The sequence below is a fragment of the Oncorhynchus gorbuscha genome, linkage group LG16 (assembly GCF_021184085.1).
Source record: "Oncorhynchus gorbuscha isolate QuinsamMale2020 ecotype Even-year linkage group LG16, OgorEven_v1.0, whole genome shotgun sequence".
NCBI lineage: Eukaryota > Metazoa > Chordata > Actinopteri > Salmoniformes > Salmonidae > Oncorhynchus > Oncorhynchus gorbuscha.
This window is the reverse complement of record NC_060188.1, coordinates 61,767,590-61,784,895: the sequence shown is the minus strand read 5'-3', so window position 1 is coordinate 61,784,895 and position 17,306 is coordinate 61,767,590. Positions and strand designations below refer to the sequence as shown.

At 42.3% G+C, this 17,306-nt stretch overlaps 1 protein-coding gene across 1 annotated transcript in view; it reads right to left on the bottom strand.

Moving 5' to 3' along the window:
• Positions 1-17,306, bottom strand: part of LOC124000655 (dehydrogenase/reductase SDR family member 11) — a 44,154-nt gene that overhangs the window by 1,057 nt on the left and 25,791 nt on the right. Inside the window, exons 2-6 of the mRNA XM_046307203.1 lie at positions 6,431-6,640; positions 1,408-1,502; positions 1,065-1,194; positions 759-851; positions 586-651 (exon numbers count right to left, since the gene is read on the bottom strand). Of these exons, the coding sequence (XP_046163159.1) occupies positions 586-651; positions 759-851; positions 1,065-1,194; positions 1,408-1,502; positions 6,431-6,640 (594 nt within the window). The remainder of the gene's footprint in view (positions 1-585; positions 652-758; positions 852-1,064; positions 1,195-1,407; positions 1,503-6,430; positions 6,641-17,306) is intronic.

The following is a 17,306-nucleotide window of genomic DNA, read 5'->3' as shown; positions in this document are numbered from 1 at the left end:
TGCCCTAAGAACAGCCTGAATTCATGGGGGCATGAACTCTACAAGGTGTAGTAAGCGTTCCACAGGGATACTGGCCCATGTTGATGTCAGTGCTTCCCACAGTTGTGTCAAGTTGGCTGGATGTCCTTTCGGTGGTGGACCATTCTTGATACAGGAAACGGTTTAGCGTGAAACCCAGCATAGTTGCAAATCTTGACACACTAAAACCTGTGCTCCTGGCACCTACTACCATACCCCGCTCAAACGGACTTAAATCTTTGTCTTGCCCATTCACGCTCTGAATGGCACGGCACATACACAATCCATGTCTCAATTGTCTCAAGGCTTAAAAAGTACTCTTTAACCTGTCTTGTCCCCTTCATCTACACTGATTGAAGAGGATTTAACAAGTGATCAATAAGGGATCATAGCTTTCACCTGGATTCACCTGGTCAGTCGGTCATGGAAAGAGCCAAATGGTTTGTACACTCTGTGTATAGTACCATTGGTCTATCTAAGAGGAGTTAGTCTTGACTTGAGAAAGAGGCAAGATATAAATAAGTAAGCCAAGTATTGACAGAAGCGACAGACAGAGCACTACATTACCTGGACGTGAGGCGGGGTGCCCAGAACGTATGTGACTGCACTGGCTATGTCTTGTGCTTTCAAACACTGCAGTGGAAAAAAATGCTAATTAGTCAAACATTTCTTCATGTATTTGTATTGAGAGAAGAGGTAGGCCCATCCACCCACCCACACTCCTAGTCTAGCTGCCTTACTTTTATACTCTCATACACAGCAGCTGCTTTCTCTGGATCACTGTTGTGGTGCCGGAAGGCAAACTCAGTCTCCACTATTCCAGGGGATATACACTATGGAAGAGGAAGGCACAAACCATGTTCGTTATTGATGTTTATGTACACAGACACAGACAGACACTCGTACGCACGGACGGACGAACACACACCACAAGCGTGCATATGTACGTACACACCCACAAAACAATCAAATTACATCTAATAATTGTATAATACAGTTGTCAGATTCATATGAAAAAGAGAGAATAATAATGCTGCTCTTCTCACCGTGGCTCTGATGTGAGTCTTTGCTTCCCGCAGCTCTTGCCGTAGCCCCTCCGTTAGAGCAGTGACAGCATATTTAGTGGCACAGTAGAAGTGTTCATCTGCACTAGGTACCATTCTATGTCCCCCCATACTATAGCAGTAAGCGAGGGAGGGAGAAAAGGAGAGAAAGTGAGAATGGCATGTATGTGATACATCCTCTATCCTGTATCCCTCGGACATAGAGGACATAAACCAAGAGTAAAATTGTAGGCCCTCTTTACTGTATCTTCTGAGAGAATCTAAAATCATATAAAATGTCAGTTATAACAGGCATTTAACAGGCTGAAAAGAAGCTGTAGTCTACCTGTTAATATTGATGATGTGGCCATCGTCCACATTCCGCTCTTTCATTGACTGGTAGGCCTCGCGGGTACAAATTGACAGGGCCAGGACATTCACCTATAGGAGAGGTTCAGTCAAATACTTGCACTTGTATCTGCCTTCACAAACAAAAATATAGTCTGTCTAGGTGTATAAGACTGTAGTTATTGTCCTCCACAGTGTCAATTCCAATGCCCTTTGTGAAATTACACCTCATATCCAAGATGGCGGCGCAGTAGGACGTGTATATCTGTCTTTGTCTTATCCCTTGTAAATACCCAGTCTTTTTTTGTATATATCTTAATCTCACTTCTATCTATGAAGTAAATATACTTTCCTACAACCCGCCTCACCAAATGTGTTACGGATCGGCTATTTTTATTTCTTATAACTGGAAGTTCCACCAGGAGCTAACTAGCTACTAGTCTGTTAGCCACGGCTAGCGGTCCCCCCCCGGCATCAGCCAGCCTTAGCTCGGACAACACCTGCCAGTCTGCACAGCGTGATATCAACCCAGAGCATATTGAATTGCTTCTCTACCATATCACCGGATTCCTGCCACTCTGGATCTTTACTCCTAGCTAGCTGCTAGCTATCTAGCTACCTGCTAGCTACCTGCAAACGAGTGGCTACTGTTAGCTAACGCCTCTGTACCGAAGCAAGCACCAGCTAGCCCCATATACCAACTAATTATAGGGCTACAATAACCTCCTTCTGCCAATTGGCCTCAACCCTTTATTGTCGACACGGAGCACCGCCGATCCATCACGACTGGACTGCCGACGTGATCGCCCGATGTGGACTCAACAGGCTGTATTCTGTTACGATGTCGCCACAGAACTATGTTCTAGCCCCAGCCCGTTAGTTTTTTATGAATGCTGCGTACCCTGCTCACCCAGCGTAGTGGTGAATACCGTACAGCACCCGTACTCACCTATTGCTCCTCTTTTGACCCTATGATCACTCGGCTACACTACTGATGCCCCCTTGACTGTTTCAATAACACGGTACCTCATTTTGTTTACATGTTGGCTCCAGCCTCGAACTCAGTTTCTGTATGTATTATGTACTGTACTAGATTATGCCTTGAATCTACTCTACCACACCCAGAAATCTGCTCCTTTTATTCTCTGTCCCCAACACACTAGACGACCAGTTCTTATAGCCTTAAGCAGTACCCTACTCCTCCTCTATTCTTCTGGTGATGTAGAGGTTAACTCAGGCCCTTTAGCCCCCAGTTCCACTCCTATTCCCAAGGTGCTCTCAATTGTTGACTTCTGTAACTGTAAAAGCTTTGGTTTAATGCATGTTAACATTAGAAGCCTCCTCCCTAAGTTTTCCCCCCACTGCTTTAGCACACTCCGCCAACCCTGATGTCCTAGTCGTGTCTGAATCCTGGCTTAGGAAGGCCACCAAAAATTCTGACATTTCCATCCCCAACTATAACATTTTGTGCCAAGATAGAACTGCCAAAGGGGGTGGAGTTGCAATCTACTGCAGAGACGGCCTGCAGAGTTCTGTCATGCTATCCAGGTCTGTGCTCATTTACAAAATAGCCTCCAACACTACTCAGAAAATTGGATGCAGTCTATCACAGTGCCATCCATCACCAAAGCCCCATATACAACACACCACTGCGACCTGTATGCTCTCGTTGGCTGGCCCTCGCTTCACATTCGTCGCCAAACCCACTGGATCCTGGTCATCTATAAGTCTTTGCTAGGTAAAGCCCCGCCTTATCTCAGCTCACTGGTCACCATAGCAGCACCAGTTCTCTGCTGCCAATGTCTGGATAGAATTGCAAAAATCACTGAAGCTGGAGACTCATATCTCCCTCAATAACTTTAAGCATCAGAGCAGCTTACAGATTATTGCACCTGTACATAGCCCATCTGTAAATAGCCAATCCAACTACTTCATCCCCATATTGTTATTATTCTTTTTTTAATACAAATTTGCTCCTTTGCTCCCCAGTATCTCTACTTGCACAGTCATCTTCTGCACATCTATCACTCCAGTGTTTATTTGCTAAATTGTAATTATTTAACCACTATGGCTTATTCATTGCCTTACCTCCCTAATCTTACTTCATTTGCACACACTGTATATAGACTTTTCTATTGTGCTATTGACTGTATGTTTGTTTATTCCATGTGTAACTCTGTATTGTTGTTTGTGCTGTACTGCTTTGTTTTATCTTGGCCAGGTCGCAGTTGTAAATGAGAACTTGTTCCCAACTGGCCTACCTGGTTAAATAAAGGTGAAAAAATAAAATAAAAATGACCTCAGATAACATACTGTTTGGTTACTGGCTGGTCACACAGGTAGAGATCGTGTCATTGTGTGTCACTGTGTCAAATTGTGTCATCTGAAACTGACCGGTCTCCTCCATCATGTGACTTTGAGAGTGACGCCAACGGTGTAACTAAGGAAATAGTGGGGGGTGGCACGGCAAAACAAGGACAGCACACAGATTACACTGTCTAAAAATATACACAGCGTACACATTCATCTTGGCCGCCATGCCAACAGATGGGACAGGCGTTAGAAATGCTCAGCTCCTCTGTAGGGATGGGACTACATTTTGAGCCGGAGGGCTCAGCCGGAGTGGCTTGAATGGAATGGTCTTGAGTTTGATGAATTAGTGTAAAGAAAAGGCCCAGCATAATAGATGGAGGGAAATAATGCCTGGCTTCTTCTACAAGTGGGCCTCTGTGTAGTAGCACCATACCAGGCAATGGGACGACTCCTTGTGAGGGGGGAGTGTGTGTGTTGGCACTGCTTCTAACAGGTCTACTATGTTTAAGTACCCACACACTGGAAGTTTGTATGGTTGTGGGTTCGTTAAAACCTTTGTACGATGCATCACACCGACGCATAACACTGTCTTTATTCGCCACGGCAGCATCCTTCCCTCTGCTTATATATCTATCTCCCCTCTGTAAATTGCATATTCCCACTGTAATCAGACTATAGTATAGTTTTATGTTTATCGTTCCAATATTGTATAATCTGTACGATGTCTATGTGAACTTGTCTGTATTCAGTTTGTAAAGTGTCTATCGCTGGCAGAACCTTCTCACTAGGGCAAATTCTTAAAGTATTTAGACCCCTTCACTTTTCCCTCATTTAAAAAAAAAACGTTTCAGCCTTATTCTAAAATTCATTTTTAAAAATCAATCTACACACAACACCCCATAATGACAAAGCAAAAACAAGTTTCTAGAAATGTTTGCTAATGTATACACAAAAAAATGAAATATCACATTTACATAAATATTTGGTCCCTTTACTCAGTACTTTGTTGAAGCACCTTTGGCAGCGATTACATCCTCGAGTCTTTTGTGTATGACGCTACAAGCTTGGCACACCAGTATTTTGGGAATTTCTCCAATTCTTCTCTGCAGATTCTCTCAAGCTCTGTCAGGTTGGATGGGGAGCGTCACTGCAGATATTTTCAGGTCTCTCCAGAGATGTTCGATCGGGTTCAAGTCCAGGCTCTGGCTGGGCCACAAGGATATTCAGACACTTGTCCTGAAGCCACTCCTGCATTCTCTTGGCTGTGTGCTTAAGGTTGTTGTCCTGTTGGAAGGTGAGCCTTCGCACAAGTCTGAGGTCCTGAGTGCTATGGAACAGGTTTTCATCAAGGATCTCTGTACTTTGCTCCATTCATCTTTCCCTCGATCCTGACTAGTCTCCCAGTCCCTGCCGCTGAAAAACACCCACAGCATGATACTACCACCACGATTTACCGTATGGATGGTGCCAGGTTTCCCCCAGAAGTGACGCTTGGCATTCAGGCCAGAGTTCAATCTTGGTTTCATCAGACCAGAGAATCTTGTTTCTCTTGGTCAGAGTCCTTTAGGTGCCTTTTGGCAAACTCCAAGCGGACTTTCATGTGCCTTTTACTGAGGAGTGGCTTCCGTCTGGCCACTCAACCATAAAGGCCTGATTGGTGGAGTGCTGCAAAGATGGTTGTCCTTCTGGAAGGTTCTCCCATCTCCACAGAGGAACTCTGGAGCTCTGTCAGTGACCATCGGGTTCTTGGTCACCTCCCTGACCATGGCCCTTCTCCCCTGATTACTCAGTTTGGCTGGGCGGCCAGCTCTAAAAAGAATCTTGGTGGTTCCAAACTTCTTCCATTTAAGAATGATGGAGGCCACTGTGTTTTTGGGGACCTTCACTGCTGCATAAATGTTTTAGTACCCGTCCCCAGATCTGTGCCTCGACACAATTTTTATTTCACTTTATTTAACTAGGCAAGTCTTATTTTCAATGACGGCCTAGAAACAGTGGTTTAACTGCCTTGTTCAGGAGCAGAACAACAGATTTGTACCTTGTCAGCTCAGGGATTTGAACTTGCAACCTTTCGGTTACTAGCTCAATGCTCTAACCACTAGGCTACCCTGCCGCCCCAATCCTGTCTAGGAGCTCAACGGACAATTCCATCAACCTCATGGCTTGGTTTTTGCTGTGGTACCTTATATAGACAGGTGTGCCTTTCCAAATCATGTCCAGTCAATTGAATTTACCACAGGTGGACACCAATCATATTGTAGACGCATCTCAAGGATGTTTTTTTATTTGGAATAAATTTGCTAAAATGTCTAAACCTGTTTTTGCGTTGTCATTATGGGGTATTGTGTGTAGATTGAAGAGGACTCTTTTAAAAAAAAAATTTAAATCAATTTTAGAACACGGCTGTAACCTAATAAAATGTGAAAAAAGTTAATGGGTCTGAATACTTTCCAAATGCACTGTACTTGTAAAAGATTATTCTGATTCTACTCTACAACCAAATGTTTTTCACATTATTCTCTATTTAGCTATGGTTGCTACACTTAAGTACAGCAGTTCAGTTGTTGAATAACAACTGTATGACAGCCCAGCACACAGTTACAGTAGTTACTATGTTGTTACTGTTGATTGGAAAGACATTGTACTGTGTGTGTGTATGTGTGTGTGAGAACCCATGTACATTGTGTGTGTGTGCGTTGTCCACTCACATCGATCATGTTCCTCCAGCCGTCGGTCTTGCCACTGAGCAGGGGTTCGTTGTGGGCTAGGCCTGCATTGTTGATACACACATCCACCCCCTGATGCAGTGTCTTGATGGCAGAGAACATGGACAGGATGTCCTCCTCACAGGACAGGTCACACTTATAGGGGATCAGCGTGCCGCTGTAGCCCGCGCTCTGGCACTCGGCTGCCAGCTTCTACAAACGTCACACAAATAGGGATAAGACTTTGATCACAAATCAGGTAAACATGTGATGTGAGAATTTAAGAAACTCCAGACTATAACATGTGTTGGACTTTCTAGATTGACAATTTCTGAAATTAAAATGATTAGTAATAGGCCTAATACATTTGATCTGCCACACTGATTTGAGCTGTAATAAGGGAGACACGGGAAAACACCAAACCAATTAGCGCCCTACCCATTCACCCACACTCTGGGCCGAAAGGAACCACAACCATACAATCAATCCCGGTATATTCCATAAAAGGAAGATAGCCAGGGAAAACCCAGGCTAGTCAGCAGCAGCACTCCTATTACAAATTCTCTAGTCTTGTCTGAAGTTTATCAACAAAGAACACTAATTTTTTGATTATAGAAACACCTGCAATCTTGTTGTTAAGAAATTATTGGTACTCTACCAGTTTCATTTAGGGACACATCTCTGTTTAGACTCAGTGTCTGGCTAAAGGAAATAAGCAATATGTTAATGACCCTTATTAACCATGATGACCCTTATAAAACTAAAGTGACCCTTGACCCTTACTCCTCCACTAAACATGGAGCTATAGAGAGCCACAGTCCCTGTCTCCCTGGCCTTCTCCAGGCCCAACCAGCACAATCAGGTCAGCCTCCCTCAATGCAGGCTTCTAGGATGGAGGGTCTGTCTGTCTGATGCGATTGGACATAGATCCCCCTATCGGGCACAGAACCACCCATCACATGATGTCCCTGTCTGGTCTGCTCTCAGTACAGAATGATAGGGGAGGATTGAGGGAAGAGTGTGTGTGTGTCTAGGGAGCGGGGGGGCGCAGTAGTGGCAGGCAGGGATGATGCCAAGGACTGCATGGCATTCTCAGCCTCTTCCTCTCTCTCTTTTTGAGCCAAAGTGCTGTGACATTTGGGACGAGAGCACTCAGTCTCATGAGGACAGGGCATGGGTGGAGTGACGTGGGGACACACATGTACACACACTAATATTCTATATATCCTAGAGCAGGGATCATCAACTAGATTCAGTCGTGGGCTGATTTTTTTCTTGCGTGGATGGTCAGGGGACTGGAATATAATTACAAATAATGACAAATGCAAATTGACTGCACGAAGCACAGACAGATATATTTGACTAAAACATAATCATTTCAAACCTTGCTTGCATTTGTATACGATCACATATACAGTATCTCTTATGCATGGGAGTACCTTGGAACAGATTAAAAAAATTAAAACCACCTGGGGCTGATTTGCTGGTGTTTTTGCAGTCTTATGTCCAACAATAAATTATTAAAATATTATATATTTTTTGCTCCGAAAACTTGGGTGGGGGAAATAAAAATGACCCGCAGGCCAAATTCGGCCCATGGGCCGCTAGTTGGGGAACTCTGGCCTAGAGAGCCCAAGACTGGGAAGCAGTGATTTAACTAGGATTATATACAGATAAGGCATTATCTCCACACAGAATCCAGGATTTAAAAAGGTTTTTGTAAGCTTTGAATAGAACATTGAATAATTTCTCTAGTTTTACAAAGACATGTCACAACAGAGTTCACAAATAGGGTCATATGAGGGTGCAGTGTATATCCCTAGGATTTTTACAGTAGCAGTGGCAAAGTTAACGGGGGTGCACCCCATGTTTCATTTTACTTTATATACGACTGTGAGAAGTTCACTTCTGGTGACTTTTTAAAAAGGACATTCTACTCCAAAATTAATTAAATTTGTATTATGTTGACACCATATGAAATATAATTTCCCCTGAAATAGTATTATAACCTGTATCTCAACTGACGCTGAATAGCAGCTTTAAATAAATAGGCTGAAGCATGGATTTGTCCATCTGGATTTAACTCACTGGAAAACCCCAAAAGACTTACAATATATATTTGTAGCATTTGATGCAACTCGTCACTCCAGTGTGGTAAGCACTGCTTGCCTATATAGCAACCCACAATGCTCTGGTTTCCTCATTCTTCGTCTCTTCACAAGTCTATTTGGTTACTAGCACATTAAGCAGTTTTCACAAAACTACGTGGGTTACCACTCCACCACGGAGCGTTGAGTGGATTCCTTTCTATTTTCAGGGATTCGGCTTCACTTTACCGAGTGAAGTTACCAGCAGTTTTTTGTTGTCGGATAGATAAGAGTATAGTTGGTATCTGGCCTACACACAATTAGTGCTGTTACTTCTACTCGTGGTCTCTAGCTCTCCATCGGTTCCCACTGTTCGGAGTTGGCTAGCTGAACTGTCGAATGTCTTAGCTGGCTAGCAACCTCTGAGCTAAACCCCTATTCGGTTTGTCTGGAATAACACAAGCGGTGCTGTTTCTTCACCCCATCATTGAAGCAATATCCATTTTAGATTCCCCTGTAAAAGTTCAAATTAGCCATGAGTTTCTACCTCAAGTTAATTGGTTTAGACACCAAGTCAGCAATTGTTATTTCACATGCTCACTTGGCTAGCTAGTCACTCAGGTAATGATAGCGAGCTAATTAGCTAACATCCCTGTACGCACTAAATCAAATCAAAAATCAAATTTATTTATATAGCCCTTCGTACATCAGCTGATATCTCAAAGTGCTGTACAGAAACCCAGCCTAAAACCCCAAACAGCAAACAATGCAGGTGTAAAAGCACTACTTTCACAAAACGTGTCATGGGGAGAAGAGAAAAAAAGTATGTTTTAAAGCTAATTTCCCGCAATTCTACACATTTTGCCATGGCTTTTGCCGTGTTCTTATGTGATCTCAGTGACTCAAACATAACAAAATCAATGGTGGTTGGCCACAGACTGTCTAGTTTATATTTTGGGGATTGTTAGTTCTCAAAGATGATCTTATTGAAAAATACCAGTGGTGTAAAGTACTTAAGTAAAAATACTAAAGTACTACATAAGTCATTTTTTGGGGTATCTGTAGTTTATTTATATTTTTGACTACTTTTACTTTACTACATTCCTAAAGAAAATTTACTTTTTACTCCATACATTTTCTCTGACACCCAAAAGTACTACATTTTTAATGCTTAGCAGGACAGAAACATGGTGCAATTCGAACACTAATCAAGAGAAAATCCCTGGTCATTGCTAATACCTCTTATCTAGCAGAACTCACGAAACACAAATGCTTCATTTGTAAATGATGTCTTAGTGTTGGAGCATGCTCCTGGCTATCCGCAAATAAAAAATAAAATTGTGCTATCCGGTTGGCTTGATATAAGGAAATTGAAAGGATTTATACTATTAGTTCGATACTTAAGTATACTTTAGCACTTGCATTTACTTTTGATACTTAAGTATATTTTAAACCAAATACCTTTTAGACATTTACTCAAGTATTATTTTACTGGGTGACTTTCACTTGAGTCATTTTCTATCAAGGTATCTTTACTTAAGTATGACAATTGGGTACTTTTTCCACCATTAAAAAATACATATTTTCTATCTGGTTTTAGTCGTTTAAGTTTACACTGAAAACTAGGGGTGTAACCCTACAGGTATTTGCGGGGACCTCGGTTCAGTCCGCACTGTGAACCCGAATGAATACAGAAAACAAATATTGAACAAAAATAAAAACACTAGGCCTATAGGCTTTACCTGTGCCTTGAGGAATTATGAGCAAACTTTTTTTCAGGCTAATCCGTTAAACAATTAGACTAATCGAACGTTGTAATCAAAATGCAAATCTTAATTGGCGTACTTCAAACTGCCCTTTTGTGCGGCGCAGCCGTTAACGATTTCTCTACGGTGGTGAGTGGTGGGGGAACATGTATAGTTTCCAGTAGATTACAACGGCAATGGACAGAGAAAGTATGTGGACACTTGACACTGCTCAACAAGAATAGCCTATGCAGCTGCCAACACATTTACACTGACGTCACCCCAGTATTCCTACTACCGGAGCAAGAGAGAAAAACACACACACAAAAAACTATCTCCCCTCTGCATTCAAGCAGCCCTTCACAGCTGATCCTGACCCGGCCAAATAAATTACAAGAGCGATAGGTATGTTTATAGCCGTGGATATGCGCCCATTCTCAATGGTTTAGAAGAATAGGGGTTTCAGCACCTGGTGAAAGTACTTGAGCCACATTACGAATTTCGCCTGCTAGCACCCATTTCAGCAAACAGGTAGTACCCGCTCTATATAAGCAAACTAAAGCCCAAGTAGTCAATGAATTGGCCAATGCACCCTGTGTTGAGCTTACCACAGATGGATGGACCTCCAGGGCTACAGATAGCTACTTAACAGTGACAGCCCTGCAAACGAGAAATACCGTGCTGCAGACATGCCCCCTTTTGTGAGTCACAAGTGCACATATTTTTCTCAAAATAAGAAAACCTTATAGCATAGGCCTAAATAATGTCTGAACCATGTTTACATATTGATTTCACATGCATATTGCACTTTATTTTAGTCTTCTTCTAGAGTAAACATGTGTTTTCATTTAACAAAATGTGTGGGAAATTCCTGATTGTGCTCTCATCAGGTATTATATGGAATCAGTTTATACACTATATTTTCTTAAAGGTGCGATATGCAAATTTCCAACCAGCCATTTCCTGGTTGCGTTTCAGTTTGTGACAAAACAAGCAGTGTAGAGAATCATTGTACCATCTAAACCACTGAAATATTTCCAATAACCCAAAATATTGTATTTTCAGCTGGTTTACAAAAAACTGAAAGTTAACGATGCAAAAATTAAACTTTAAAAAAGCAAAGAATAGAAATAAACTCAGCAAAAAAAGAAACATCCCTTTTTCAGGACCCTGTCTTTCAAAGATAAATCGTAAAAATCCACAGATCTTCATTGTAAAGGGTTTAAACACTGTTTCCCATGCTTGTTCAATGAACCATAAACAATTAATGAACATGCACCTGGGAATAGTCGTTAAGACACTAACAGCTTACAGACCGTAGGCAATTAAGGTCAGTCACAGTTATTAAAATTTAGGACAAGAGGCTTTTCTACTGACTCTGAAAAACACCAAAAGAAAGATGCCCAGGGTCCCTGCTCATCTGCGTGAACGTGCCTTAGGCATAATGCAAGGCGGCACGAGGATTGCAGATGTGGCCAGGGCAATAAATTGCCATGTCGTACTATGAGACACCTAAGACAGCGCTATACAGGGAGACAGGATGGACAGCTGATCGTTCTTGCAGTGGCAGGCCACGTGTAACAACACCTGCACAGGATCGGTACATCCAAACATCCACATGCGGGACAGGTACAGGATAGCAACAACAACTGCCCGAGTTACACCGGGAACGCACAATCCCACCATCAGTGCTCAGACTGTCCGCAATAAGCTGGTCTGAGGGCTTGTAGGCCTGCTGTAAAGGCAGATCCTCACCAGACATCACCGGCAACAACGTCGCCTATGGGCACAAACCCACCGTCGCTGGACCAGACAGGACTGGCAAAAAGGGCTCTTCACTGACGAGTCACGTTTTTTTCTCACCAGGGTTGATGGTCGGATTTGCGTTTATCATCGAATGAATGAGCATTACACCGAGACCTGTACTCTGGAGCGGGATCGATTTGGAGGTGGAGGTTCTGTCATGGTCTGGGGAGGTGTGTCACAGCATCATCGGACTGAGCTTGTTGTCATTGCAGGCAATCTCAATGCTGTGCCTTACAGGGAAGACATCCTCCTCCCTCATGTGGTACCCTTCATGCAGGCTCACCCTGACATGACCCTCCAACATGACAATAACACCAGACATACTGCTCGTTCTGTGCATGATATCCTGCAAGACATGAATGTCAGGGTTCTGCCATGGCCAGCAAAGAGCCCGGATTTCAATTCCATTGAGCACGTCTGGTACCTGTTGGATCAGAGGGTGAGGGCTAGGGCCATTCCCCCCAGAAATGGCCGGGAACTTGCAGGTTCCTTGGTGGAAGAGTGGGGTAACATATCACAGCAAGAACGGGCAAATCTGGAGCAGTCCATGAGGAGATGCACTGCAGTATTTAATGCAGCTGCTGGTCACACCAGAAACTGACTGTTATTTTTGATGTTGACCCCCCTTTGTTCAGGGACACATGATTCCATTTCTGTTCGTCACATGTCTGTGGAACTTGTTCAGTTTATGTCGGTTGTTGAATCTTGTCATGTTCATACAAATATTTACACATGTTAGGTTTGCTGAAAATAAACTCAGTTGACAGTGAGAGGTGTCTTTTTTTGCTGAATTTACTACACAGATCTATCGCTTCTTAGATCCTTCATTTTCATTGAAAGTAAGTCTAACACATTTCTACACTGAACAAAAACAAATACAACAATTTCACATATTTTACTGAGTTACAGTTCATGTAAGGAAATCAGTCAATTAAAATAAATAAATTAGGCCCTAATCTATGGATTTCACATGACTGGGAATACAGATATGCATCGGTTAGTCACATGTACCAAAAAAAAAAAGTAGGGGCGTGAATCAGAAAACCAGTCAGAATCTGGCGTGACCAGCATTCGGCTCATGTAGCGCGACATCTCCTTTATATAGAGTTCATCAGGCTGTTGATTGTGGCCTGTGGAATGTTGTCTCACGTCTCTTCAATGACTGAGCAAAGTTGCTTGATACTGGCAGGAACTGGAACACGCTGTCGTACACGTTGATCCAGAGCATCCCAAACATGCTCAAAATTGTTGACATGTCTGGTGAGTATGCAAGCCATGGAAGAACTGGGACACATGCAGTTTCCAGGAATAATGTACAGATCCTTGCGACATGGGGCCATGCATTATCATGCTGAAACATGAGGTGAAGGTAATAATAATAATAATAATATGCCATTTAGCAGACACTTTTATCCAAAGCGACTTACAGTCATGTGTGCATACATTCTACGTATGGGTGGTCCTGGGAATCGAACCCACTACCCTGGCGTTACAAGCGCCATGCTGTGGTGGTTGAATGGCACGACAACGGGCCTCAGGATCTTATCCCGGTATCTCTGTGCATTCAAATTGCAATCGATAAAATGCAATTGTGTTCATTGTCAGTAGTTTATGCCTACACATACCATAACCCCACTGCCACCATGGGGCACTCTGTTCACAACGTTGACATCAGCAAACCACTCGCCCACACAATACCATCTGCCCGGTATAGTTGAAATCGGGATTCATCAGTGAAGAGTACACTTTTCCAGCATGCCAGTGGCCATCAAAGGTGAGCATTTGATCACTGAAGTCAGTTACAATGCCGAACTGATCAAGACCCTGGTGAGGATGACGATCACGCAGATGAGCTTCCCCGAGACAGTTTCTGCAGAAATTCTTTGGTTTTATAAAGGAACAATTTCATCAGCTGTCTGGGTGGCTGGTCTCAGACGATACCGTAGGTAAAGAAGCCGGTTGTGGAGGTCCTAGGTTGGTGTGGTTACCCGTGGTCTGCGTTTGAGGCCGTTTGGACGTACTGCCATATTCTCTAAAACAACATTTGAGGTGGCTTATGATGGAGAAATTAACATTCAATTATCTGGCAACGGTTCTGGTGGACATTCCTGCAGTCAGCATGCCAATTGCACGCTCCCTCAAACTTGAGACATTTGTGGCATTGTGTTGTGTGACAAAACTGCACATTTTATAGTAGCCTTTTATTGTCCCCGGCACAAGATGCACCTGTGTAATGATCATGCTATTTAATCAGCTTATTGATATGCCACAAATGTCAAGTGGATGGATTATCTTGGCAAAGGATAAATTTGTGCACAACATTTGAGAGAAATAAGCTGTGCGTGTGGTACATTTCTGGGATTTTTTTTATATTTCAGCTCATGAAACATACATGTTGCATTTATATTTTTGTGAATTTGTTTGGATTGCCAAGAAAGTGATATATTGCATCTTAAAAAAAAAAAAAAACATTTATTTTAGTAACTGTTGGCATTTACATTTTCCCGCTGTGCCAAAACCGCAATACGTACCACGGTTTGGTGAACCGTTACACCCCTACTGAAAACGATTTGCCATACCAATTACATTTATAAAAACGATGAAATCATATTTTTTTTGTAGTGCCAGCAACGATTGAAACGCTGCTGCTAAATTAATGTGGGAAACACTGGGGTGAACTGAATTCCAATTCAATGGCACAAATACAAACAATAAAATAAATCGGGAATCATAGCCTCAGCATCCTAACAGGGGCTCCCCTCTTTACCCTGCCCTGATCCCCCACCCCTAAGACCTTTTTTGTGTGTGTACTTGGGCTGCCTGGCATGGACACCAACTCTTACGGAGGGAGAAGCACAGTGGGCGAGGGTAGTGTGGATGAGGAAGAGGATGAGGGATGATTGCCAAAAGGAGCAGTGAACTGCAGCACAGCCTTGGCCAGTAGAAAAGAGGGGATGATGTGAATGAGCAGAGCAGTGGTAGACAAGATGGGATCAGGGGCTAGGGACAGGAAGTCTCACACAGTGTGTAGTGTGTGTGCGTGCATGCAGGCATTTTGTTTGACAGGCCTGTGTGTAATACCCACACATTGGGCACTGCTGCAGCACAGGGGCATTCTGTGCTAAGGATGCAATGCGACACACAAGTATGCACACCATTGTCCCTTCACACACACACACACACACATACACATCCATCCATGATAATCTCCACACAACATAGAAAATCAGGTGTAATGGACACAAGTTAATTTGAATGATACTATGCAGATATAAAAATATAAATTAAATTCCTGATTTACCTGAGGTCATGATAGGACATCTGTAAACCAATGATGCAAATGTCTGTCTGTGACTGTGTCACTCAACACAAACCCTCTCAGTGGAGTGAGCCGGCAGTACACTGTGGGCATAATCATTCACAGTGATTTGTGTCTGCCTTCCCCCTGGGCAGGTGAGCAGAACAACTCAATCCCTTCATGACACAGATACACAAAATTACATAATCAACACCATCTCCCTCTAGGGGGCCACATCTATTCTCCTAACAATTTGGATATAGCAGGCTGATCATTAATTTTCAGGGCAGTGTGTGGGTTGTTTATTCTATTCTTGAGGGGATCTAAAGAAAAAAAGAAAAAATGGCCAAAGTCCCCACAAGGATAGTAATAGAAGAAGAATTCTTCCTCGTGGGGACATTTCCCACACCCCATGAGGACAAAGGCTGTTTTTAGCTTTGGGGTTAGGGTTAGAGTTAAAATTAGGGTACAGTAAGGGTTTAGGCGTTAGGTTTAGGGCTTATGGGTTAAGGAAAAAAGTGGAAATGAATTATAGTTCCACACGAGGATAGAAGAACAAAACGTCTGTGTGTGTGATTATGACTTCACCTCCATGCACTCACGGACATGATATTAAAACAGTAGGAGGGAAGAACATTATCCTAGTTATGCTTCAGTGTTGTAGATGCAGGCTGCATTGCTAAAAACACTAAATGGGGCACATAGAGTAGGACTACAGGTCAGTTTCATAAAGCACGCACACACACTACACAAACACTAGGGTTGTCAAGATAACAGAATTTTGACTACAATATAGACACCATGTTTAGTATCACAATACCATCACGATACTCAATACTAAAACAATACCACAGCAAAAAAAAAAGGCGTATTAGCCAAAGTTACAGAATGGCACTTGATCTTTTGAGTTGAATAACATTATTATTATTATTATTTTTTAAATATGTATGCATTAATGAATCAATAATACAATCAAATTACATAACGGCAATCATTCATTTGAATGGTATATCTCTAATGTATTGATGAACTGGGTAAATGAAGATGTAGCCTAGGCTTATTCACAGTAAAGGTGAATGCATATTTAAAAGGAGTGTGAATGCATTAAGTTATTGAGCTGGTTTTGCCTGATTTCATGGGTTTCCCTTCAATTTGGGACTTATTTTGTTGTACTGATCAACAACAATTACATAGTAGAAGCAATCTCGTCTTTCTAAGACCCATGACATCATTCTCACACACACAGTTTGATGCTTGAGCAAAGATGATCTTGACTGAATGTATAACTTTTTTCATAACAATCCATTTTGAAATCAGCAATATTTTACATTATGGTTTGCATATTATCAAACAAGGTACTAGAATAGTGAACTGAAAGTTAGCCTACAAAGCTGTGGGCTACCAGTATCTCATTGTAAAGTGTTCTAGCCTGTAAATGGACATTGTTTTGCGAATAGTTTCAACATTTCTACATTCTGTCTTGCATGATTCAAGTGTGTTAACTTCTGTGCAGCATAAATGGTGATGCAGCTCAGATTCCCTGTGAGGGCAGTGGTTCCTCGGGACAGGCTAATGCTAGCGACGAGTAAGTGGAGAAGGCACGGTGCTTTCGCGCTATAAGGGGACATCGGCTGTGCTGATAGACAGACTGATCCTCTCAAACAGTAGATGACATAACACATTTGACAGAAGTACCAAAAGTAACAAAAATTACAGTAACATTGAGAGATTACTGCTTTTATTAAAATATCACGATATTAAATGCATTATGAATAACAACAGTAAAATGATTTTAGAGCTTTTAAATGGAAATTCCAAAGCCTAAAACAGTGAACATTAAATTGCCAAAATATCTAAAATATTCCATTGTCTCTGTTAGGTCAACATTGGTTAGACATCAATAGAAAATGTTGATATTACTATGAAATAATACAATATTTCAG